Source organism: Aythya fuligula, chromosome 5, assembly GCF_009819795.1.
Source record: "Aythya fuligula isolate bAytFul2 chromosome 5, bAytFul2.pri, whole genome shotgun sequence".
Lineage (NCBI taxonomy): Eukaryota > Metazoa > Chordata > Aves > Anseriformes > Anatidae > Aythya > Aythya fuligula.
The window spans coordinates 7,901,498-7,927,704 of NC_045563.1; the positions used below are offsets into that span (position 1 = coordinate 7,901,498).

Sequence of the window (26,207 nt, forward strand, 5' to 3'; positions counted from 1 at the left end):
TTGAGAATACTCAGCAACATGTTAAACCTCACTGGTGAACACAGAAGGGAAGCAATTATGAAGTGTTATTGTACCATAGAACTTGAATTGCGATTGATTTTGAAGAAATATCTAGCTAATTAAAATGTGTTCTTTTATGTAGGTGAAAATGCAGGAGATGGTGAATTAGATCTCAGTGGAATTGACGACAGTGAAATAGATAGGGTAAGATACCCTTTTATCCTGAGTCTCTTCTGCATTTGGATATCTGAGAAAGAAAAATGGTTCTTATCTGGTGTATCCTCTCCTTCCCTGCCTCTTCGCTCTGGCTGCGCCTGCTTCTGATCTATAGAGAGGTTCAAGTGATTGCAGTGATCTGCGGTCAAAACTAATGTTCATGCAAGGCTGTGAATTTAGTCTGTTCTTGCCCATTTTATAGATATACGGGACTGCTGCCGCTGCTGCTTTCTTTCTGTGCTGAAATAATTATGTTTTAGAACGTCTTTTATTCTTCTGAAGAAGTTTTAAAAGTTCGTTGGATCTCTAAATTCATTATTTAATTACAATATATTCAGCTTGTGAAGCTGCCATGGAAACCAAACTGTAAAAGCAGCACATACGGCTCCTGTGTTCTTTCAAAGATTTCTGTAACATTTTCTTGATTTATTATTATTTGTGCGGCAACGCAAGATACCCTTTGCCATATAGCCTGACTATAAAAGACAGGCAGCTGTGGAAAATGGCTTGGTGGAGGCCACACAGCAGGTCAGCACGTGAACACACAACAGAGCCCAGATCTCCTTGATTTTCAGCCTGATGCCCTCTCCAGCCACCATGAGAGTTTAAAGTGAAAAGTGTAATTTGAACAGATGCTAAAAGCTCCTTCTAGGGTACAAAGTCACTGAAAACAGTGGGGTTGCATAGAGGTTGCTGAGAATTGAGCTTGATCTGCAGGATATTCTTGGTGATGGATGGAGGAGCAGGCAAGCGCTCAGCTTGAGGTCAGCAGTGGAGCAGAGTTTCCAGGCTGGGTGGTAGGAAAAGCGTCCTGGAAATGGAGGAGACACGGCATGGGGGCATGGGGACCTCACAGGCCCGGTGCTGAAGGGATTCAGTATAGCAGATCCATCCTTTAAACACAAGCGGGGAAAGCAAAAGCACGTTTTCTCCACCTTCTAGACTGTAGTGAGGTCATAACTCTGCTTTTATGACCTCATGTTCATTTCCATGGCAATAGACTGTAATATTGTAAGCCCAAGATTATGAACTCTCCAAAAGCATAAGAAGGATGAATAACTGAGTTATGAGGAAGAGAGTTTTACTGTTATGACCCACCTTTAATAGAAACAGATGAAACAGTGAAATACTGGTCTGATAAACCAGCACTTGTGCAGCTCTTTGCTCGCCCCGTTTGCCCTCCAAAGAAGGACTCCTCCTGGCATTAGTTTCATTTGAATGGAGCTATTTTTCCCATAAAATCCTGATGTGTGCATTGTACTTTGGAGAAAATCTGGAATAGTAAAACCCGTAAGACGGAGAAATCTCAAATTGTTTTTCTAGCACTTAAACATTGTTTTATTATTCCTGGGTCCATTGCTTAAAAATAAAGTGTCACGTTCATGAAGGATGATCTGGTTTGTCTCCTCCGTTCTGCAGCAGTTCTTCACTGTCAAATAGCATCAGCCATAGGGACCCTTCTCTTTGTAGACAGTTGTGCTAAATACTGGGCTTACTTTTATAGCTGAGTAGTTGAAGGGGAGATCTATCCAGCAATCTGCAAGCCTGCTCGCTACCTACCTACCTATTTATTTATGTAACTTACATGAATAGTTCTAGGTGTGTTTTACAGCTCCACGCTTACTAATAATATTACTGTGATTAAATAGGTTTAACTGAAGGAAGTTTAGATGTGGGTTCTAAATCAAGCTCTCTAAAATCTAGAGGACTAAAGCTCCATCAATCTAAGCTGGTTTCCTTCATGTAGAGTGGCCATTGAACTAATAATAATCTTAGTAACTGTGCCTAAACCTTCCCAGAAACCTACCAAGAAGACACGTCTTTCTCTTTTGGTAGCAGGGGCAATGGCTCCCTTACTGTTTCAAATTTAAGACTACCATCACCTTACAGAATCACTTGCAGACTGCCATTTGTCATGGTACTCTCTCCTATCACCTGAAAAAGATCATAAAAGTGATAATTTTAGGTTTATCACGGATCACATACAATGAGTCCTGGGTGGTTGTTGGTCACCCCACCATAGTCTGGAAATCCAGCACTGTATTTTGAAAACAGGTCATAGCTTTTGCTACCTTTAGAAGTTTCTAGAAATGCTCTCTTCTAATTGTTGCATCTTGGTCATATTTTCTTTTATTAATTTGTTTTAAAACAAAACATGAATTGACCTTGTTAGTGGTTTTTCAATTCAGTTTTGGTCTGTGGTTTTCACGTTGATTTCTGAAAGCAGATGAACTTGTTTTGTCTTTTAGTATATACTTAACGAAACAGAAGCTCAGATAAAAGCAGAGCTGTGGATGAAAGAAAATGCAGATTATTTGAAGGAACAAAAAGGTAAGTGTATAGGACTGAAATTCTCCTTTTGGCTAGTGTTGCTGAAATACACAGTCTGTATAATCTTCATGCCGGTTATCTTTTTGTCATCTTTCAGAAAAGGAAGCAAGAATAGCAAAAGAGAAAGAACTTGGGATTTATAAGGAACACAAGGTATTAAACTGTGTGCTACTTGTGTCTGTTCAAAAATGTCTTGTAAATTCATTACATCTGTCGATCAGCTCTCTGTAGGATGTATGGGAATAATGGTACAGGTCACCACTAAACAGGCAAAACCTAGCATATATTTACATGCTATAGAAACACAAAACTGTATTTTTTTCAGGTGGTGAATAAAACACTTTCTTGCCCAAACTTTTATTTTGAATTGCTATTATGAGAAAATTCTGTGCATGGCAAAGTCAGAGCTAGTCCTTTGCATTTATGATTGCTGTCCTAATTGCTTGCTTATTTAAATGCAATTCTTAAGGCACGCCTGACTTTTTTAATGTGTGCATGGAGAATTTGTTTGTACTTGCTGTACCTTCAGTAGCTTTATTTGCTCTTTCAATTATGATTTCTTTATGGAGAACTGACCAGGTCTTTGTTAGTCACTTGAAGGAGTATTTCACTGTACCTTTCATAAAGAATGTGACAGCTATGTTAACAAATGGCATGTCCTGTCTCCATGTTTAGCAGTTTAAAAAGCCTAATTGGCCATATATTCACAATTTACAGCATTAGTGTTTTGTGTAATTGAGCAAGTGACAAGTCAAATCTTCCACATGCAACTAAAATCCACGTTAGATTTTTATGTGTATATCCTGTATCTTTTTTTTTTCTGGCTAATGTGAAAGACAGAGTTTCCTACTTCCCCTAGGTATTTCAACAATAAAAACAAAACCAGACAATGAAATACTGTTTTAGGCCTCAAAGTTTCTCATTCATCCCACCCTTACAGAGACGTGGCATTCTACCAGCAATTTTCAAAATTGTATAACTCTCTGGCACCGAAAAGTAGCCCAAACAACCCACCTTTTTGTTCTGACAACACAGGAGTTTTTCTCTAACTCTGTATTGTTTCCGACAGCTAGAGTAGAACTTGATTAATATAGTGCTTTCCAATTTCAAGGTAGCACTTGACCCATGTAGGTAAACAGAGGGGCTATTATACACTAAAAAATAAATCTCCTGCAGAGCTCAGTGTTAAAACCTTCCTTTGAAAAGGAAAACGCTGAATGAGAAACAGAGGATCTTTATTTTCTACCTACCCAGGCATTAGACCTGGATAGAAATGTTCTCCGGTGTCATTTCTCTGTCTGGGTCTGTGCAGCATCAGGCGCTGCGGGTTAAGGTCGGGCTCGGACCTGCAGCCTTTGGCTGAGAGGGGAGGTTGCCTCTCTGCAGCGTCCTGCTTGCTATCCATCAGCATTAATGCCAGTCCATGCTTAGAAAATTGCTTCTCATTTTCTTGGCTTTTCTTTTTTTCAGTTTTGAGGAAGAGTTGGGTGGATATTTTTGTATTTGGCTTTCGAGCTTCATATAAAATGCTGTTGCCATTTTGATACAGATTTGTCGGTGCCTAGGGAAGCAGCGACCCAGCTTGACTCTAACTTTGAAGGCGATTTTAACAGGGGCGGTTCTTTATTTACGTGCTGGGTGATGTTATCAGGGTCCCTGCTCCTGCAACAGGAGTCTGCTCCATCTTTTTCACATGTGAGAAATGGCCCACATTTCTTTTCTGGCAGCATTACAGATACGCAGTGAAGAATTTGTAATAAACTGCGTGGGCATTTGGCAAAAATATGAAAGCCAACACTTATCTCTTGGAGAAAGAGAGAAGCCCTTTAGCCCTTAGTCCTGCTCAGTTGCAGGCCGGCAAGCACTGCCCCAGCTCAGCCCATCCTGTCCCCGAGTCCACGGCACCTGTGCTGGGACTGCCGAGCTGCAGGTCGCCCTTCTGCTGCACAACAATTTTGTTTGTGTCTACATCACTAATTTTATATTTTAATTAAGCCAAAGAAATCTGCAAAGAAGCGGGAGCCAATTCAAGCCAGCACAGCAGGAGAGGCAATTGAAAAGATGTTAGAACAGAAGAAAATCTCAAGTAAAATTAATTATAATGTGCTAAGGGACCTGAACAGCAAAGGAAGTAACACACCAAAGAAAGAGGATGACAGCACTGATGACAGCACCAACACCAAGAAGCTGTCAAGAAGAAAATCTAATGCCAGTAGGAATATAGCCAACCCTGTAAACAGTGTGGGAAAAAGGTACTGCAATTGTTCATTTCTATCTCTGTCTGTGAGCCTGTCTATGTATCTTTCTAAGCCAGACAATGTAGGTACTGAAACATTTGTTTGAGGCTAAAATAATGCTGGGGCTCTGTTTTTATTTATTTTGCCTGCAGTGTCACAGTGGAAACTTATTTATAGTTCCCGTATCAGAGGTCTGTTTTGGTGTGAGTTAATCATTCTGGAGAAGAAAAAAAAAATCAATGGGAATTCATAAACACAAATCTTTTGGCCGTGGACACCTTTTCTTCACATATCCGTGACATTTGCTGTCCTCCCTTTCGGAGTTGTCTGTATCTGCTGACATGACACTAAATGTTTGAAAGCTTTGGCTTTTTGCTTGATTTGAAAAATACAGTTCCCATCTGTTTTGACAGCTAGCTGTTTTGATTAGCTTTTATTTTAGTTTTATTCCAAACTTTCATTGTTAATTGATGACACAAATATAAAGCTTTACAGTAAATACGCTTGTCGGTTTTCTGGTCTGCATTTGCAAATGTTTTATAGTGTGATGAAAGCTACTATTTTAATGAGTAAAATATTCAGACTTGCTGGGCAGATTTGTAGTGTGCTGTAAAGTGTATAAGGAGATTGATGTGTCCTATCTGCAATATTCGACTGTTTTATTAGCCTGCAGTTCATGAAATCACATTGGATGATCATTTGAATGGTCTCTATATGTAGTCATTTCTTATTTAGTTGTTAGATATTTATTTACTCCTTAAAAGACACCATTTTTTTGCTTCCAGGCACTATACCACAAGGAAATTCAAGCGTTTAGTTTGGAAATGCTGGATTGTTTCTTCATGCCATAGTTTAGAGGATAAAGTAGAGGGGAGAGATGGAGGGAGTGGAGGAAAGCTGGGGTTAGGCCATGGCAGGGGAGCATGGGAGGGATGTGGGGGTGTCTGAAGTTAAAATCAGGGAAGAGCTGTTCTGGTGGTGCCTCAGCAGTGTTTTCCCATCCTAACGAAGCAGCTTTTGGGAGAGCAGGACAACCTCGAGGTGTGAGAATCCATCTCTTCATGCAGGAGCGGGAGACGCAGGATACTTGCAGATGGGAAGGTGGGAGGGGTGGTGAGGAGACTTCCCTCAGAAGCTGAGCAAACGCAGATGACGAGACACAAGCTCCTTATTTTGTCCTGATTTGAATTAGCTTTGGCCAATGCATTGGCTTTGGCTTAAGCATTAGGCTTCTCAGCCAAAACCATGTCTAGCCTCACTGTCACCGGCATACAGATTTTTTGCAATGTAACAGACATCTTTTCTTTTTCTGCTGCTCCTTCGTCATTCTGTATTTTACCAAGATGGCTTCGTTCTCGTTCAGCTTCTCACCCTTAATATCAACAGCTTTGCTTTCCAATTCTTTACTCACTCAGGGTTTTAGTCTGCCGTGGATATTGCTACCTCATGTCCTGCCTAATGACCCAAGCACGCACATTTTCCTCTGGTGACAGAAAGCAAAGATGCATTGAGGATTAACTAACAGCACTGCACGTATGTTTTATTTGGATTTAACAGGTATTAGTGAGTCATGTTTCTGGCATCTCTAGTAAAACATGGCTCTGATTCAGTTGTCAGAAATGAAATGCTGCGTTGGGAAGTAGGGGGAACCAGGGGCTTGTGAGGTCCCCATTGCTTTTCAGGACGTAGCAGTAGTATTGATGCTCGAGCTTCTGTGCCACATCTGTGCCTTGTCCATACGAGGCCCAATTTTCAGAAATGTTGGGCACTTGGAGCTCCATTTGAAGCCAGCACGTTAAACTCTTCACAGGTGTTAAACTCTTTGGAAAATCATGCCATAAATATTTAATTTAACAGTGGTGCAACTTGAAAAGGTTTCTAAATAAATACACAAATCAGTATTTTCCAAAAGCATCTAATAAAATGTGTTTATTTTTCCTCTTGAGAGTCTAAAGTACGTCCTTAAGATGCATAACAGAGTTTCCTGATGATGATTAGCAGATCTTAGATACAATGAATTTTGCAGCAGAGCACTTCAGAGAAGGTTGGGGATACATACAGATATGTGAGTTAAGATTTTGCACTCCAGAAGTAGGCAGTGTTCTTGCTTAAATAATATCGAGGACTTGGCAAACCATTAGTTCTTTATTTCTTACAATTAAAGATTTATGACATATTTCTGATTTTTTTTTGCTAGTAGTCTAAATGCCATGCCTTTTAAATGGCATGCATAAATTTCTGCGTTCTGCATTGTTCTTAGATGCCACGCATCCATTTCCTTTGTTCAGCATTGTTCCTCGGAGAGGTGAATGGCTAACTGCTTTCCTAGTGATACAAAAATCGTGGTGATTTATATGCAATTAATAATAATAAAAACCCTGAACGTTGCTCATTAGAAAATGAATGAGGCACGTAATGTAGCTTTATCCAGGAGGCATTTGCGGAAATCTTGTTAACTGTTTTGGTTTGGAGTGATTTACAGTCCTACATGTTTATCTTTCTGGGTCTGAAATACTTAGTAAGCTGTATTTGACTGCTGCAGCACCTTGCATAGCCATGCTTTGATCCAGTCCTTTCATTCATTTCAGATACAGTCAGTTTTTAAAGAGCTCCTGATTTAGTCCCAATCCCAATTAAAAGGCCCTGATACCAAGCTACTGGGAGCTTCACGGGCTAGGAGAGGAATACTGGTTCTTGGTGACTGAGGCAGTACTCTTGTAAAGGTATAAAATCAGGCAAGTAGTTTTTATTGCTTTCCACTTGCAAGCCAAGGTTTTACATCCCTCACTAGGTCTGGACAGATGATGCGGCTTAGTTTGGCAGGTGTCTCAGAAATCATCTTCATATACAGCATGTAGCACTCTGGAAGTTGATCTCCTCCATTTTCTTAATTGCTTCTCACAGTAAAATGTGCTACCCTTGTATTTCTGGGAGAGGACTTCAGATTATCTCTTAAAAAATGGTTGCCCCAGCCAGACGTGGTGCAATTTCTGTTGATTTGTTGTTGTTTTGCAATATGGCATAAAACAGCAGTTACAGAATTGTTTGGTGGTTTCTGAAATTTTCTTGGAAAGGTGATTTCAAAGAATTATTCCAAGGATCACGCAGCGTTCCCCCTTTTTAGATGAGTAGACACTACGTACATCACTATTTTCAAAGGCAACCTGGATTTTTGAACAATTTTCTTCCCCGTGAATGCTGTGCAACTTTCTGACTTTCAGAAAAAGATAGGCTTTGTTTTTCAGATGCATTTCCCAGAATTATTCTGGGGTTGTACTTACTGTATCTGTCAACACAGTAGAAAAATGATAAAGCCAACACAAGCAATTTTAAGAAACTTTACTTTGTGTAAATGTGTTTCATTACATTTCTTAATGCATTGGGGTTTGGGTTTTGTTTTAGTGGGCATCACGACTGGTGCTGTGAAAGGAAAAGACGTTTCATTGTGTTATAGAGACGTGGCACGGTGGATGTTACCATAATAGATATTGCAACTTTAATTTCAATTACCAGTTGCTCAGTTTATCTTCACTAATGTCTTCTGTGCATATGAAACAGGTGTCACAGAAGACTAATATGTTGAACTCCTGGGAAAGAGCGATTGCCACTTTGAGCTACTTAAAACCTAAACTCCAGTTCGAGCTGTGTTATGCACCAAAGCTCTTCAAGTCCACTAAAGAAGGGGTTTAGGTCTGCAAGCTTTTGGTTAAAAGCTTAATAATTTACCTTATATTTACTTGAGCTGAATCTAACAACAATATTTGCAAAGTGAAATGTGTTGTACCAAGAAAAAGTGGGACCAGAAAAGCTTACAAGTCACTCCTTTTTAAAAATTTTCAGCCTATTTATTGCTATGTACTTGAAATTGGTAATGATACCAGAGAGGACAGGATATATTATCGGGGGAATAAATGTGTCAGGTTAATCTCCTGAAGAATTTGCCTTGGAAGAATTGAAGCAGGACTGCAAAGCACAGCTGAATCCACTGTAATGAAACAAGGTTGTTCTGAATGGAAGCATATGAATATATAATAGAAAACCAAATCAGGCTTGCTGCAAATATGACTAAAGCCCTTGGTAGAGAATTCAGATTTGATTAGATTTTGAATTTCACTTCTGAATTCTCTCCGTGGCCTCCCTGTTTATTGGCCATCATTGGCCAGGGGCAATGTCTGCCCCTGGCAGCGGGGCCCCACGGGTGCTCCTGAGCCCCGAGGTCTGGACGGAGCAAGTGTTATGTGGGAAGGGCTGGGTGCTTGTCGTGGCCCTCGAGGACACTTTGCATTGGCATCTGCTCCAGATACATTTCTGTTGGCTTCACGGCCCCAGAAATGCCCCTACATGATGAGGGAGGATGCGCGTCATGCCGTCTACCAGCCTTGTGTTGGGCTTCCTACTTGAGCACATACATTGCCTGGTACTTTCTTGGCTCTGATTGAAATCAGATTCCCCAAGAGGGTAAAATATGAGCAGAAACCTGATTTACTAATCAGTTTTTGGTAAAGTTGTATCAGAGAAATAGCGTCAGCAGCCACAGGCCTTGTCGCTGCATTGGGTATTTCACCATGTGCCAGCAGCAGCATGGCTGGGTGAGGGCAGTGAGCACAATTCCCCATCCCACTCACCTCCTCCTGCTGTGGGTGCCCAGCAGGACCTGGATGGCTTCTTCCTGGGGAGTAAGAAGGGAGGAAGCCCTCACATCCAGGATTACTGACGACAAGCCCTGTATTTTGGGTTTTGTGGTCCAGGCTTGTGGCGGTGCGGGGCTGGGTGCCGTGCCGTCGTGCTGCTCACAGCCCAGCTGCAAGTCTCCATCTCCGTGATGCTTGTCGGCATTTGCCATGGCTTATGATTTGTTTTCATAAACTCAAAGCAGACTTTTTTTTTTTTTTTTTAACGTACACTTCTTGTAGTTTATTTTACATTACGGGACTGGTATTTGTGGAGGGGAAGGGGGTGAGCTCAGTTTTTCCAGATTGCTTAGATCACTCCAAAACTGCATGAGACAAAGCCCAGCCTGAGTAATCCAAGGGATGCCTGAGTGTCTGAAAAACCTCCAAAGTGGTATTTCTGTTAGGGTACTGCCTGCCCTTTACACCAGTTAGACCCAGGTGATCATGATGGTTACAAAGCACTCTAGATTCCTTGCATCTAGAAGAGAGTTGTTGTTTCAGAGCCCCTCTATTAGGAAAAATAACCTTGCAACCAAGGTTTAAGAGATTTGGAAATAGGTATCTTTGAGGTTCCTGGGTTGCAGCAGACACAAGGGGGTCTGGCAGGCTGATGGTGTCTGCAGGGGTGCCCCCGGGCAAGCTCTGCGTGATGGAGCTGAGCTGCTGAAGAGGGAGAAGTCCCCGTGGTTGGCAGACGTGAAGCTTTTGAGTCTTTTCTGTGCTGACTTCAGTGTGTATTCCCCTTACAAATTGGTCCTTTGAGATGGGATCTTAAGAGTGTTTTTATATGCCTTAATTTTTCCACCGTTTATTTTTATTTTTTTGCAGCATTTCCTTCAGCTCTCTGTCTAATTTACCTTTGATAGGCTGTTTTTCCCTCTCTGCTTTGAAGTCTATTACATGGCTCGGAATTCGTGTGTATTACTCAAAGTGAGATATTAAACTTTATTTCTTGTCTTGTGCAGCGCTTCAGGCCTTCTTTCCATATGTGACTAATGCGCTAGCACAAATGTGCTCCCTGAGACAAAATTCCTTACAGCAGATACTGGGAGTGCTTGCTGAGCTGCTAGCTGGGACTTTCTTCTCTGAGCTTAATTATTTTTCGGTCGGCGTTTTGGTGTTTCCTCCCAAAGCAGTCCCGTGTTGGCTGGGGGATGAACTAGCTCCGGTTCCTGGCTATGAATGGACATGTGGTAGCCTTCAGCTTTCGGTTTGAGTCTTCTGTGCTTGGTAAATAAATCCTCCAACCGCTCCAAGATAACTGTTTTCTTATGTGAGCTCTGCTTGGAGAATTTCTGTGGAGTGTAATTTGATGTATGTTTGTGCTTTGCTGTGGTATATAATCATTTAAATCAAAGGTTAATCAAAATGATTAGTCATTTTAAACAGGAAAATGGTGACATTTGATAAGTACCTCCACTTAAAATAAATCCTGCCAGTATTTTTCAGTCTTGTAACTTCAGAGGGACAACTTCATACAAATTACGGCTAGCATTTTATTTACCAAAAACAAAGCCAAGAAAAAAATGAATGCAACACTTCCAGGCTTCTGCTTTTCGAGTCATGCATCTGCCTTATTAAGGGTACCTGTCTGGGGACAGAGAGCTTCATCAGTGACCTTGGAGGGAGCTGACATCCATTTATTTGCTTGCTCACGGTAGGTCTGGGGAGTTGATCTCTTAAAGCCTGCTGTAATGTTGTAACCTGGCTAGCGCTGCAGGTAGCTCTCTTCGGGTGAGCGAGGAAGCCTTTTGTAACAAAGAGAAATCAGAGGCGAGAGCTGTGCAGGAACTTATCTGACCCAACATTTTTTCAAACAAGCGTGTGTGCTAAAATTTGTGAGTGCTAAAATCAGATAGCCAGCAGTCCTTCCCTCTTCATTAACACGGGAAGAAAAATGCATTTCTTTTGTGCATGCACCACAGTCGGGATTGGTGGAGTGGGTTGGTTCTCTGCCCTCCACTTCGTTCCTCCTCATGCTGAGGTGGGACAGAAGGATGGGGAAAGATTTTTTATAAAAGAAATCCCAAACCCATCCTTCCAGGAGCTGGAAATATTTGTCAGGATGTGGTGTTTATTCTGATTACTCAGGATATTTTGAAGATCGATTCCCCGAAAAGTTTTGGAGTCATTTCTTTTTGAGTACTGGGATTTAAAATACCAGAATTTCGGTACTGCAGCAAACCCGCCTGTGTTTTCACTCTGTAAGATATAATTGGAGACAAAAGCCCCTGGAATGACTTAACGATAGGAGAAATAACATAAAAAGGCTTTCTCGTGGTGAACCAGTTAATGTAAGCTCAGTGATGCTACAAAGCATCTTTAGTTGTACATCATTCATTAATGGCATTCAACTTTTATAGTGCAGCCGTTTAATGTTGTCAGGAGTTAGCTTAGTGTAAGCGTAAGGGAACATGGTCTGCTGCCACTGCAGAGGGGAGTTCCTGAGCTGTCAGTTATTTAGTCGTACGAGAATCTTGGAGAAATATATAAAAATAAACCCTTCAAGACTGGGTGAAGACACTTCTAGGCTTTGTGTGAGCGTTTCAGCAGTAACAAGCTTCTGCCAAATTCAGCACTCGGTTCCCTTTACCCAAAATGATTAGAGTGCCTTCAATTTAAAACTCAAAAGGCATTGATCTGGCTGACCTTGTGGCCCAGACCCAGGTCAAGTCTCCGTATTTTTACAGCAGCCTCCGTGTTTGTTTAATATAAATTGGATATTGCTTTTCCGCCTCCCACTCAAGAAAATCGTCTCCCCGTCGGATTCCAGGGGAGGTCAGCTGGGCAGCACGAAAATGCAGAGCAGACTTTAGTGACCGTCTGAAACCATCTCATCTTGCATTTAAGGCCAAATAGGAGCGATTTTAGCCCAGAAGATAATTTTGTGTGACACTTGTGCTGTGAGCTCCTTGTTATCTCTATTCTCGTTTTCAGGTTTATTAGAAGAAAATGCTCGGTGGTCTTTTACTTCCAAATTAGCTGTGGTACGTGTAGTGGGAGACTTAATACATATGCACACATTAACAGTGTGTTAGCAAAATCAGTTGTGAGTGTCTTGGGTGTAGAGGGGAGTGGGAAGAAGCAAAAAAATAGAAAGTGCACGTTGCTGTCAGAACCTAAAGGTGTGCATCCAGCTCTAACAGCCGAGAGTCTTGGGCACTGTGAGATGCTCAAGTTGTTCGTCTGCAGATTTTTCTGATTTTCTTTTTTGTTTGTTTGTTTTTATGGCTTTAAAGTGGCTGGTTTCAGAACTGATTTTTCTCTTGACCCTACCCCAGCAGCGTCTGCTTGTTGATCTGCTCTTTTTTTTTAATGTACGGTGAGGGAACCGTGTGGCTGTTGTGCTTTAACATTTGCAAATGAAGTTGAATTTTCCGTGGATATTTATTAAATGTTGAAGGAAATGGGACAAAACCAAGAAGTTACCTTGTTCTCAGTAGGATGGGACATATGTTACCGTACCAAGGCTAATACCCAAGCCAGGAGAGCAGTCACAGAAGCGTTTTGTTTCTTGATGTTTGCATACATTGCCAGACTGGGTAAGTGGCAGTCTGTGCGGCTGTGATTGCTGTTCCTTCACTGTAGCTGGGTAAAGTATTGGAAAGTTATGGCAGTTTGTTGCAAAACTTGAGGTACTGTGTTGTTCACAGAATATTTAACAGAATCTACATAATTAGTTTTAAATTGGCCAGTGTACTGTAACTTAGTCATTTGTGTAAGTGCTGTTCCATTACCCGGTGATGTTTCTGGTGTGCTGACTGATTTCAGCTTTACCTTGCTGCATTTGCTACTAAATATAGGCTGAAACATATTGAGATGACTTCTAAATGCGTTCTTGGAAGAGACGTGCAGCAAATTTAACTTCTTCTGTTGTTTAATTTCCAATTCCTTCTTAACTCAGAAATTCCTGCCCAGCATTTCCCCCTCCCTCCCATCCAGCACGGGGAGAGCCTGAACGAACCGATTGCCGTCTTTAGCACTTGCAGCAACCGAGGTAACTTCCCCACTTGATTCAGAACAGCACGACTTCTCTCATACAGACCCCTTCCCTATGACCCAGAAAGGTGTAAGGGAGCAAACCACTGACTTCTGCAACCATTTTCCTCTCCCCCCATGTTTTTACACTGGAAAAGAAACCCGTGCAGCTACAGAGGTCGGATGGGAAGGCACAGAGGGCAGTCAGTGTACGTGGATGTAAGGACCCGCAGCCCGTCTCCCAAGTGCACATTCAAGATCCTCTCATCCTGAGTGCTTTTTCAAGGCATGCTTGGCTCAGCAGCTGTCAAAAACTGTAAATGATTTGAGATCTTTCTTTTTAAACAGGGCCCTGATAGCTGGCAGTGAAAGGATACAATGAGCCCATTATAGCCCGCAGCGTGACATGGTGTGACAGATCTGAAATCTGTATTGATATTCAAAGTTGAGTGTAACCTTGCTGAATTGGAGCACTGGAACCTTGGACACTGAGAGCACTCTGAGGTCCCATTCAGGATGGAAGGATTGGGTGTATATTAACAGGCTGTTGTCTCTTTTTTCAGAGATGTTTTCGATGCAGCATTTCATGTGAAAGAAACCTATGCTGCTTTACAGTGCAGTGTTCTCTTAAAAAGATATCAATATATTTAATCTGGGTGTTTGGGGATCTGAAGTATGAAGGAAGCGCATACAAATTAGGAAGCAGAATGGAGGGGCTAGCATATTTATTTTGTAAGGTTATCTTTGCCTGCCTAGGCTGGTGGCACGGTAGCTTTACTAGAAAAATGGCGTGTGCCTCGGTGTGGGTTTTATCAACGCAGCAGTAAAGAGACGACATGATTTGGAATCCAAACTAAACCTGCTGCTGCTGAAGTTGAGCAACACAATCATCAGATTAAAGCTGTAGTTCAATTAATCAATCAATCAGCTGATGAATTAATAGCAGAGATTAAAATCAGCAGTGAATCAAATGATTAGGTGTAGAGAAGCATGACAGAAATCAGGAAGTTTTATGAAACAGGGCTGCTTATTGCAAGGCAGAAAGGCAGGATACCCAGCGAGCATCGCCTGCTGCCTGCCCCTTGGAAGCAGCCCATGGACCCTTCCCATTTGTGCACTAATAAGTCACATTAGGGGTTAATTCTGTGCCTAAGCGTGCTACTTAGATGACGGTGAGTTAGACACTTGCTCTTTATCCATTTTCTGCTAAATGAACTGTGTGCAAACACTCTTTATTAAGCAATATTGGCTTAAAAATATGATAGGCAAATATAGCACGTATTTAACATGTTTGCACTTTATTCATACCTTCTAAAATATTACAGGGAAAAAAAAGTGATTGGAGTAGAGTAGAGGAAAGGTGAACTCCTTTGTGCAGGCTGTTGGTGGAACATCACAGGTAGGCGAGACTGATGGATGCCTCCTATGGGCTTCTCTGGGCATTCCTGCATCAGGCTGTGCCCTCCAGAGTCCCTCCTCTTCTTCCTCCACCTCCTCCTCCTCCAGGCAATATTCAGAAGATTAGGACCATGAATGTCTCCCAGTAATGTGGCAGCATAAAAAAGCCCTACCTTATCACCGAAGTGTTTACTTGTGGTACTGACTCTGCTGCACCTCTTCAAGTCTCCAGAATGCTTTGGGGAAGTATGAGCTTTCTTTTCCTACAGCCTGGTTCAGTCTAAATGTGATTTTGACCTTTGGACAATCTGGAACATAAAATCTGACAGTAAAGTCCAATCATTTCTTATATAACTTATTTTAAAAGTCAGCACATAATGTGCTCCTAAAGCGTAAGAGGACTTGCTGAAAAAGCTTCAGTCTCATCATGGGAAAAGTTCAGAGTACAGATGACTTAAATTTCCTTAAATTCCTGTAGTAACAGGAGCTACTTTTAATCTGTGGAACCATTTTTTTCATTTTCCTGTTATTCCTTAAAGTATTCCCATTCCTTTTCACCAGGAAGGAATTGGAGGAATGAAGGAATTTGATTTAACTAGGTTAGAAAAGTGTCCAAAGAAAAGTAGTTGGTTGGAGTAGCACACAACTAATTTCAGTTAATATACTAGCACCTCAAGAAAATTTGAGGTCTGTACATATATCAAGTGTAAGCAAATGAGCCTTCTCACAAGAATAGTGCTGGGCCTATTTGTTGCCTTACAGAATCCATTTAGGGCTTTTTTGATATCTCTCTTTTGGTCAGTGTAGTATGATGTAGAGGTGCTTTGTGTGCATTGTTGATTTTACTGCATAACGTATAACAAGAATTACAAAAATATTTCATACAGGGAAAACGTAGTTATCGATTTTGATTTGTATATGACATTTCCTTGCAGTTCTTTTCTTTCTGAATGCTTTTGATGAGCTACTGCTCAACGTACACTGATGTTTTATGGCTCAGATAGACTGTGCCGTACATTTCATGAAAATAAACCTGAATACTGATTCATCAGCTCTAAAGGCAAGAAATGACCATGTTCAATTCTGTTCTATTAAAAAAACACCACCAACAGCAACAAAAAAATAAACAGAGGGAAGGGAAGAAAAGAAAAAGAAAGGGATAATTAAGGACTTAAAACCACTGCATTTGTGTTGTTTCATTCCTGAAACGAGTGAAGTGAGTCCCATGTAAAGTGCGGTGTGTGTAAGCCACAAGAAAGCATGAATTTTGTATCATGCAAAGTACCTTACTGGCGAGTGACCTACTCGCTGGAGAGGTCTGGGCTGGGAGGTGCCCGCTTTGTAAAAATAAACCTCATCTTGCTGACCTCTGCAGCCCCTGGCTGCCTCTCTCCATCCAACCCGAAGAGATTAGGAAAGCCCTTCTCATCAGAAGGCACTGTGGACGCCGTTGTCTCCAAGGGTCCCGTTGTGTCCGGGTGTGATTTATCGGGGCAGCAGACTGCCTGCTCCGGAGCCTTCACCCGTTGGCACCAGCAGCTCAGCAGCAGCCCTGCTGCTGTCGGGCAGGCGTTCAGACTCAAACCTCTGCCTGCTAAAAGCAATGCACATCTCCAATCCCAACGTGATGGATGGGAAATCTGACCCCCTTGAGGCAATCGCCCAAACTTGTTCCGAAGGCTGGCTGCTTTTGTTGAATCGACGTTTTCAGGTGCTTCCTGTATTTTCTCCAGGAGTGGATAACTCGTGTTTTTTTTCAACACAGAAAATAGGAACATGATTAAATCTCACAGAAAGTTTGTCTCTCAGCACATGGTAATCTTCAGCTTCTGGATTTTATATGGATACACATGCGTTATATATATACATGTGTGAATATATATAAAAAGAAAAGTCTTAAAAATGCAGTTTTTATACGCTTATATCTATCTTGGACAATATATCTATTTGGACTCATTGAGGCGCACCTGGGGGACAAAGCAGTTATTGGTCCCAGCCAGCATGGGTTTGTGAAGGGTAGGTCCTGCCTAACTAACCTGATTTCCTTTTATGATAAGATCACCCGTATGGTGGACCAAGGGAAACCAGCTGATGTGATTTTTTTTGGACTTCAGCAAGGCTTTTGACACGGTTTCCCATAGGATCCTACTGGACAAAATGTCCACCATAGAGCTAAATAAAAACATCATACGATGGGTGAGCAATTGGCTAACGGGCAGGGCCCAAAGGGTTATGGTAAATGGAGCTGCGTCAGGCTGGCGGGCGGTCACCAGTGGGGTCCCTCAAGGCTCCATTTTAGGGCCGGTACTTTTCAATATTTTTATAAATGATCTGGATGTAGGAATAGAGGGTATTTTGAGCAAGTTTGCTGATGACACCAAACTTGGAGGAGTTGTGGACTCAAGTGAGGGCGTAAAGGCCTTGCAGAGGGATCTGGACAGGTTGGAGAGCTGGGCGATCACCAACCGCATGAAGTTCAATAAGAGCAAGTGCCGGGTCCTGCACCTGGGACGGGGAAACCCTGGCTGCACGTACAGACTGGGCGATGAGACGCTGGAGAGCAGCCTAGAAGAGAGGGATCTGGGGGTCGTGATAGACAGCAAGTTGAATATGAGCCAGCAGTGTGCCCTGGCAGCCAGGAGGGCCAATCGTATCCTGGGGTGCATCAAGAACGGCATCGCTAGTAGGTCAAGGGAGGTGATTGTCCCGCTCTACTCTGCGCTGGTGCGGCCTCACCTCGAGTACTGTGTGCAGTTCTGGGCACCACAGTATAAAAAGGACATGAAACTGTTGGAAAGTGTCCAGAGGAGGGCTACGAAGATGGTGAAAGGCCTTGAGGGGAAGACGTACGAGGAACGGCTGAGGTCACTGGGCCTGTTCAGCCTGGAGAAGAGGAGGCTGAGGGGAGACCTCATCGCAGTCTACAACTTCCTCGTAAGGGGGTGTCAAGAGGCAGGAGACCTTTTCTCCATTAACACTAGTGACAGGACCCGCGGGAACGGGGTTAAGCTGAGGCAGGGGAAATTTAGGCTGGACGTCAGGAGGGGGTTCTTCACAGAGAGGGTGGTTGCACACTGGAACAGGCTCCCCAGGGAAGTGGTCACTGCACCGAGCCTGTCTGAATTTAAGAAGAGATTGGACTGTGAACTTAGGCACATGGTCTGAACTTTTGGGTAGACCTGTGCGGTGTCGAGAGTTGGACTTGATGATCCTTAAGGGTCCCTTCCAACTCAGGATATTCTATGATTCTATGATTCTATGATCTCATTGGGAGAATTGGCAGAGAAACGTTTGTAAGATCCAGTGATTACTAGGCTGTAGTTTTTCTATTAGCTTTGGGTTGAAATTTGAAATTGCTCCTTAAAACATAAGCAGATCTTAAATCACAGAGCAGTAGGAAATTCTGGGACCCAGGGCCTGGAGTGAGCTTGCAGTATTATTTTGTTGCAGCGTCAGTAGCTAACAAACATTAAGCACAGCATTATATTAACTTTTCTGTGAAGATTGGAGACTAGAAAACTCAAGTTTATGGCTCAGCATTTGCTGATAGGATTTCCAACTCAGGAAAGTCCAAATGCAAAAATGCTTTTTGCAGAGTGCTAGCGAGAGGCCAGCCTCAGTAACAGATGTGGTTTTGTCTAAATGACTTTCCCTCTCTTTTCAATCTCAATATCTGTTGATTTCATTTTAGGACCCATTTTAAAGCAAATGAAACAGCTAAGGCTTTTTCTATCGTGGCCTTGAATATCCCACCTCTCCACAGCCCATAGTTTTAGGAGCTGTGGGAGGCACAGTGGAGCTGAGGGTACCCGTACTGGGCTCTGGTTTCAAGCCATTTTACACGTTGGTGAAGATTTCAGGCTTTTATAGCAGGACTTATCTTTCCTCAAGCAGGCTCAAGAGACGAGTGGAGCTCCTCTCTCCTGTACACCATGCCCTGCATCACAGCTTCAGAGGGATCTGGCTAGTTCCCAATTTAAACTGTCCTAATAGGGTGAATCTGAACTGATTTAAATACTCTTAATTTACCACCGTAACTAGAGGGTCAAAGGCAAGAGCACTAATATTTAAGAGAAGTTTTAAAGAGGAATTTAAACCTAGCTGCTTTAGAAAGGTCTCTAAGTTGGGGTAGGGAAGGTTATAGATAAAAGATTTCAATCACCCAAGTTTTTTATTAATGGATCACCCTAAGGTTTTCTGTACTGTACACGTCTAGGGCTGGATTTTGTCCCACTGACCTCAGCGGATGGTTCACACCATGGAAGGGTGGAGCCGTGTGTGCTTTGGGATGTGTGCAGGCACTGCAAAGAGTTGTGAGAGCCGGTCCCTGACGAGGCAGACAGTTAAACAAGTGTACGTTCTCAGGCTTTGTGCATGCTTTTGGAAGGAAATGGTAAAACAATCTACTTAAGAGCATCTGAATTTTTGCCAACGTGTGTTATAGCTTTCCCTGATAAATTACTAAACATGCTTTCCATAGCTATTGCTATAAATACTTTCCAGTCTTTTTTCTTTTCTTTTTCCTTTTCTTTTCTTTTCTTTTCTTTTCTTTTCTTTTCTTTTCTTTTCTTTTCTTTTCTTTTCTTTTCTTTTCTTTTCTTTTCTTTTCTTTTCTTTTCTTTTCTTTTCTTTTCTTTTCTTTTCTTTTCTTTTCTTTTCTTTTCTTTTCTTTTCTTTTCTTTTCTTTTCTTTTCTTTTCTTTTCTTTTCTTTTCTTTTCTTTTCTTTTCTTTTCTTTTCTTTTCTTTTCTTTTCTTTTCTTTTCTTTTCTTTTCTTTTCTTTTCTTTTCTTTTCTTTTCTTTTCTTTTCTTTTCTCTCTTCTCTTCTCTTCTCTTCTCTTCTCTTCTCTTCTCTTCTCTTCTCTTCTCTTCTCTTCTCTTCTCTTCTCTTCTCTTCTCTTCTCTTCTCTTCTCTTCTCTTCTCTTCTCTTCTCTTCTCTTCTCTTCTCTTCTCTTCTCTTCTCTTCTCTTCTCTTCTCTTCTCTTCTCTTCTCTTCTCTTCTCTTCTCTTCTCTTCTCTTCTCTTCTCTTCTCTTCTCTTCTCTCTCCTCTTTCTCTCCTCTTCTCTTTTCTCCCTCTCCTGTGCAGTATTTTTAGGATGGTCATCAATCTTGCGTTTAGTGATCCTGCTTGCCTTCAGCTCTTATCAAGTGTATCTCAGTGTTATTTATTCTCTTTCTGTTTCACTTAGGCTCATAGGTGCCGTTTGGACTTCAGTCTTTCTCAAAATCTAGAAGAAGAACCTTTCATTTGGCATGAAAAGGGAAAAGTAGCTTTGTTTTTCTTCTTCTTAGGACTTCAAAAGCACAAAATAAAGATTAAATAGGAAAATGGAGAAACAAAACTCAGAAACACTGAAAGGTGCACACTGATTAAACTGTAGGGAACATTCACATATCTGCCATTTGGTCTCCTGAAGATCAATACTATGAGACTAATCTATGATGCTGCAGCAGTCTGTAATAACTCTAACATACTATCTTTCAGTGTATTATTACTGGACTAAAAATTGCTGTTTTTACATTTTGAAGATACTGGGATACTCATCCTGGCGTTCATTATTTCATAAAATAGATCAACACTGTTCTCTGTGAGCACACAGTTCAATATTCTTTCAAAATGATATTGAAGGGTGATCCTGCTGTTCCAGTGATCCTGGCCAGCACGGTTACGCCTGAATGGACGCCAAAAAAGCAGAGCTCAGAGCAAGCAAAATATGTCTGGTTGTGTCTGATGCTCGGTTGTTTCAAAGGTGTCGTCCCTCTTAGCTGGCTGATAAATAGAAGGAAGAGCAGCATCTGTGTTGTCGTGATTTCACCCAGCGAGAGCCACAAAACCAACCTGAAGTTTTTTGTTATGACTTCTGGTCTTCGTAAGCTAGATTCTGGGAGTTTGTAATTTGGCAAGGAGGGAAAAACATCTTTAGTAATATACTTACTGCTGTACTGATAGGCAAGTTATGAAGTTTGGGCTAATTATAATTTCCTGAGTCTTCATAAGTGGATTCAAAATGACTTGTTTGCTCTCGTGCTGTAGTAACTTTTTTTCATTTATTCTTTTCCCTTTCAAGCAACTGAATACCATATTGCCTCTAAATTGGCAAAATATTAGATTTCCTTAGCCTAATATTAGAGTCTTGTTTTTCCAATTGTATTTCGCAACACTGATGGACAATAGTCAGTAAAAGCAAAAAGACAGAATTCTTAACAGAGGCTGGATTTGGAAGCCTGTCAAAAATGTGGTTATAAAACAACCTGTCCCATGAGCAGAGTAACCAGCAAAGTCTAGTCCTCTACCAATTGCTGCCTCTTTTCCCTTGGTCCTTCCCTTCCTCCTCTTGAGCAACAGCTCCAGCTCAGCTCTGTGAACCTCTGTGAGCTAGGTTTTGTTTCTCTCTCTCTCTTTTTTTTTTTTTTTTTTTTCTGTGAGCCATGTACCTGTGTGATACCTGTGTGGGACATGGTCAACTCTTTCTTCTCTGGTGGGGGAGCAATTTGTGTCTCCTCTTCCTGCTTCAGATTTTCACAAAGGGCATAGGGACTTGGTTAGTTTTGTGACTCCTACCTCTGTTAGATCTTGTGGTCCCTGGACATGTGGAAGGGTTGGAATGGAGTGAAAGAGAAATGCCAGCATGTCCTATAGCTGTCCTTTTATAATTATCTTTTATTTACAGTGGAGAGTGCACCTTGTGCGTATGGGAGGAGATTTCAAAATGTGTGGATTACTATTACACTGATTTAAAACGATTTTTTAAAGTTTTTGTGTGTTTTAACTGGGCTATCTAAATGGCTTCTAATGTTTAAAAACTGTTGCTCTAGTGAGCAACTTTCAGGCTGAATCCAAAATCACAGCATTCCTAGGGAAAAAAATAATCTTTAACGCTCAAAAATACCAATGTTTAAGTTGCCCAGTGTTGGCAATGAGTACGTAGGCGTGATGCATTTTATCAGCTTTGCTTGGAGCTAACCAAAGAGAGTTTGTCATAGCACGAGTCACTTATTGATGACACAGTTGTCCGTGATTGATTAAAAGTGGCAGATTTATTTCAGCTTCAACTCTTTCCATTAGCATTCCTATCGACCATCTGGCAGTGGAAAACCTTACTTGTGAGATAGACTTAGATCTTGTTAAAAAAATTACAAGATTTCTTGGGGCTTTTTTTGCCAATGTCCTGGTGAGCTGGAAAGTTGTCAGCTTTAGTTTCTAGACAGTTTTGTTATCTGAAGGGGTTGAGACATGTAGGGTCAGGCTGTGATTTGTTTTCAATGGTTTTAATGTATTTTAATTATTGCTTTGATTGCAGCAAATATTTAATTAGTGGTTGTGCGGGTACCTTTTTTGGGGGCTTTTTTAGCTGTTTTGTATCATTCGCTTGCTGGTTAGGGTGAGAAGGGCCGTGTTTCTGTTTAAATGGGAGCAAGAGGACAAACAACCTTTTTTCACAATGGTACCTACAGAAAACCAGAACTTCCCATGAATTACTTAATTATGAAAACGTCATGTAATAATCAAAATCATTTGACCATGTTTAGGTCACCACAGTCAAAATCACTTAAAGATTACGTACCAAAGAGGGATGCCTGAGGGGCACAAAATGAATGCTAAATGAATTGTGATCTTCCAAAATGTGCGGTTGTCTCTGTGCCCGTTACATGCTAGAGATATGTACTGATATGAGAGATGTATAGACCTGTTGTACAATGGACGATGAAGCCTCAGGACATGTAGAGGAGCTCCTGCAGTGGCAATGTGAATTACATCACGCTCTGAAGCCGAGCAGCTGCCCTGGCCCTACCATCCCCTGATGAGTAATGCTGTATCGGGGCTATCGCTGGTAAACAGCTTGATGTGGCTTTGCTGCTGCAGCGTTTGGCACCTGGAACCGTAATGCTGCCTGTGCCTTCCCACCTGCAGCATGCCCTGCTTCCCACAGACGTAGTAAAGCCTTGACATCTCGTTGGTAGGACCCCTCACATCTAAATTTTTCAGGGGACGCTGTAAAGATTAATTTTATCTATGCGCTGCAGAGAGGTGAGTAATGGATAAGGAAAACACATTCTGCATGATTTTCCCTGGGTTTGCAGGGTTTGGTTGTTACACTGCTTTGAAATCTTCATTGAACACATTTTTTAGGGGGGTGTGGGAGTTGAAAGAAATCCTTCCATTTTTCAGAGCGTGATAGATTTCTGTCCAGGATCTCCAGAGCTTGACCTTGTTGGCTGTAAATATTTTAAACGGTTCCATGGCTATTTCAGGCTTGTGGTTTGCTGAGGCGTAATGCGCAAGGGACTGCTCCTAAATGGGCTCCTCGTGGCACTTAGGCTCACACAAACACTGCAGCAAGCGGAGGTGTTAAAATACATGGCTGAAGGTCAAAGTGCCAGGTCTTATTAGGAGATCACTGGTGAGAGTTCTCTTCAATAATCTCCTAACAATTTATTTTCAATTTTGTCTGTGATTTTGCAAATCGTGTTGAGGCAGCGTTAAATTTACGTAGATGCTAGTTATTCGTGTGATATTTAGCATTAAAAAGGGAACGGATCCCTTCTGGTTTTATTTTCCGTCATTAGTAATGTTTATGCTGGAAGAGTATGCAATTGCTGCAAATCAAGTGTTTTTGGACAGTTAGCGGGGATTATCTGAAACACATAAATAATGTATGGTGGAATTCATTTGAAGGCCTGCGTTAGCCTTTTTTGGTTTTAAAGACGATAATATTGGAGGAAAAAATTGGAGGAAATTTATTCAGCCACTTGAAGGCGTTTTATGGAGGATCAAGATTTGTTTGGTTTAAGTATTTCTCAAAAAGTGCCTCTCAGGTCCTCTGTTTTAACTGTGCCATCACGTCTGGTACAAACAATTCACAAACAGAACTGCTAACAGGCAGGGCACCATCCTCCAATCAGAAAGTTTCTTAAAACGTCTCACCTGTGGGTTTATTTTGTCCTACTTACTATATTTTCTTTCAGAAACGGTGCCTTTTGGCAGCGCCTGTTGTATTCATACCGCTTTCTGGATAACTGACCAGACTCACGCACGGCACCATCTCGGTGCACTCTTGTAGATCACTTGCCAGTTGTCTGCTCGAACACCATCTGCTCCTGGCAGAAGTTACCTTCAAATACCTAACAAAACAGGTCATGGGAAACAACAAAACCTTCCAGGAGCTTAATGGTGTTAGCATACCCTGCTTCTCCACCTCCACGAGCCCTTTCCTCAGAGCACTTCAGGAAACTTGCACTATTTAGGCAGATTCTCCTACCCTGAGATCTTTCCTTTTGAGGAGTACCAATATCTGCCCGAGCTAACAGTGAGAGTGCTGCTAACTTGCAGGAAGATGCTTAGTGGAAAGCTCAAACAATGTGTGAAACCCAGTCCTACTTCATAATGACATGGAAAACTGTGCTAATGAAATCTGCAGGAGACAATAAAGTGACTCATACAGTAAAGAACACTGAAAACAGCCGTGCAAAACAGGGCCACTAAGAAAAAAAAATACAACTGAGAGCAGGAAACAAAAAGAGCATCTTGGAAGAAATCCAGACTAATGCATCCAAAGAAATATAATCTGAAATGCAGACGTACATGGGATCACAAGCTGTAAAAGCCATAAGGCTGAAAGAGATAGAGAGATAGTGGGCTGCAAATTAGATATGAGGCTCTACAAAAGGACCAATTTGGGCCACGTGTTGGAGCAGCACCACGTGACGGATTAGGGAGGCATTAGGCCTTTCTTGGAGAACCATTCACGTCCCTGGATGGGAGAATTGGAGTCATTAGGGTGATTTCAGCGAGAAACAACGTGGCGCTGATGTGGAGGAAATGCTGAAATACAGATATGTAGTTTGATGGTAGGAGCCGACGTATACGTGAACATGCAAGCATTTAAAGCATAGCTGAGTGAAAGAGCAGCATATGGCATGGCAGAACTAGAATGAAACTGAGGAAAAGGCAGGTTTCAGTGGGACAGCAGAAGGTGGTGGTCAGGTTGAGTGCCATGTTGAAGACAGCGCAGTCAAAATACAGGTTGAGGGCCAAATACAAGAGAGGTATCAGGAGATTCGTGCCTTTTTTGAGCTATATGTGGTTAAACCAAGCCTGAATTTGTTCCTTAAGACATTCATAGGCTTGAAGAAACAGATAAATGTTCCTGGGCAACCTGCTGTAGGTGGCCCTGCTTGAGCAGAGGGGTTGGACCGGATGATCTCCAGAGCTCCCTTCCAACCATAACCCTTCTGTGATGGTAAAGCATTTTTGTATATGCATCCTCTGCAGCTGGAAGTGAACTTAAATACACTGTGGCAATCCAGAGGGTGCTGCACGTCCTGGTCACTTGAAGGAGTTTGTCAATTCAGGTCCCGGGAGAGGAGGACACTGGACTGCTGCGTGCAACTGCAGCTCTGGCCCCATTTCATCTTCCCGTGTGGGAGTCAGCATCCTCAGACTTCTTTTTTTTCCTTTTTTCTTCAGCTAATAACACAAGTAGGAGTGTTGAAAGGATTTGAAAGCATCTTAAAAGATGCTTGTAAGTGACAGGAGCTGGTTCGTGTCTCCTGCAGGTGCTTAGTGCTTGCCTGCTCCTCCAGGTGAGGAGGCAGCGGCAGCCTCCTGCTTGTTTGCAGGAAAGGCAGCAGCTGCCCCCATGTGAAAGGGAGTTGTCCTGGCCTTCATCCACCATCGCTTCTGCTGACCCTGTTGACGTGAGTTTAGTCTTAAAGAAACAAATCTTCAGGTAATTATTTTCCCACCCCAGTTGCCATTCTCAGAGACATTTTTTCCATTTTAAGTTGGAACAGTTACTTTGACAAGCTTTTTTTCCCGATGCAGCAAATCGAAGTTAAAAACTAAAATCTGATTTACTGTGATCCTGGACACAGTTCAGTTGCTCATATGGAAAAAGATCTATATGAAAACAGGTTGTTTACTTGCTAATGTTTAGAAGTGGTCCATCTTGCTGCTCGGTAAAACTGCATTTCCCAGAGCCTGATTATTCAAACTCCTTTTTCTAATATTAACATTGATTCCCTTACAGCAGTATGATAAAGTTGCTTATTTCTCAGCCCTTTTAAATGTGCAAGCCTGTCTGTAAGTGTGGTAGGCAGCTTATCAGTTCAGCAGTGCTGCTTGCCAATGCCATGAGTTTGGTAAATGCTTGCAGTCAACCCTGAGAGTTTATGGGCACTGGCTTGCATTTCCTTCTCTCTTTATTTTACTGCACCGTTTAAATCAGGAGTGTTACAAAGCCTGTTAAATTTGGAAAGAAGAGGGGATCAGCAAATACTCCACCTCTCCCACAAAACTGCCTGTCCCTGGCCAGCCAAGAGGTGAAGGTCTCAGGACCTACCCTTAGCAGAGGTTTTGGGGGTGAGAAGCAG

The 26,207-nt window shown here is 42.0% G+C and overlaps 1 protein-coding gene across 2 annotated transcripts in view; it reads left to right on the top strand.

The window, feature by feature from the left end:
- Positions 1-26,207, top strand: part of BRF1 (BRF1 RNA polymerase III transcription initiation factor subunit) — a 171,991-nt gene that overhangs the window by 125,016 nt on the left and 20,768 nt on the right. For both annotated transcript variants that reach the window (XM_032187558.1, XM_032187560.1), the window contains exons 12-15: positions 143-204; positions 2,466-2,547; positions 2,645-2,700; positions 4,543-4,799. In XM_032187558.1, coding sequence (XP_032043449.1) covers positions 143-204; positions 2,466-2,547; positions 2,645-2,700; positions 4,543-4,799 — 457 coding nt within the window. The remainder of the gene's footprint in view (positions 1-142; positions 205-2,465; positions 2,548-2,644; positions 2,701-4,542; positions 4,800-26,207) is intronic.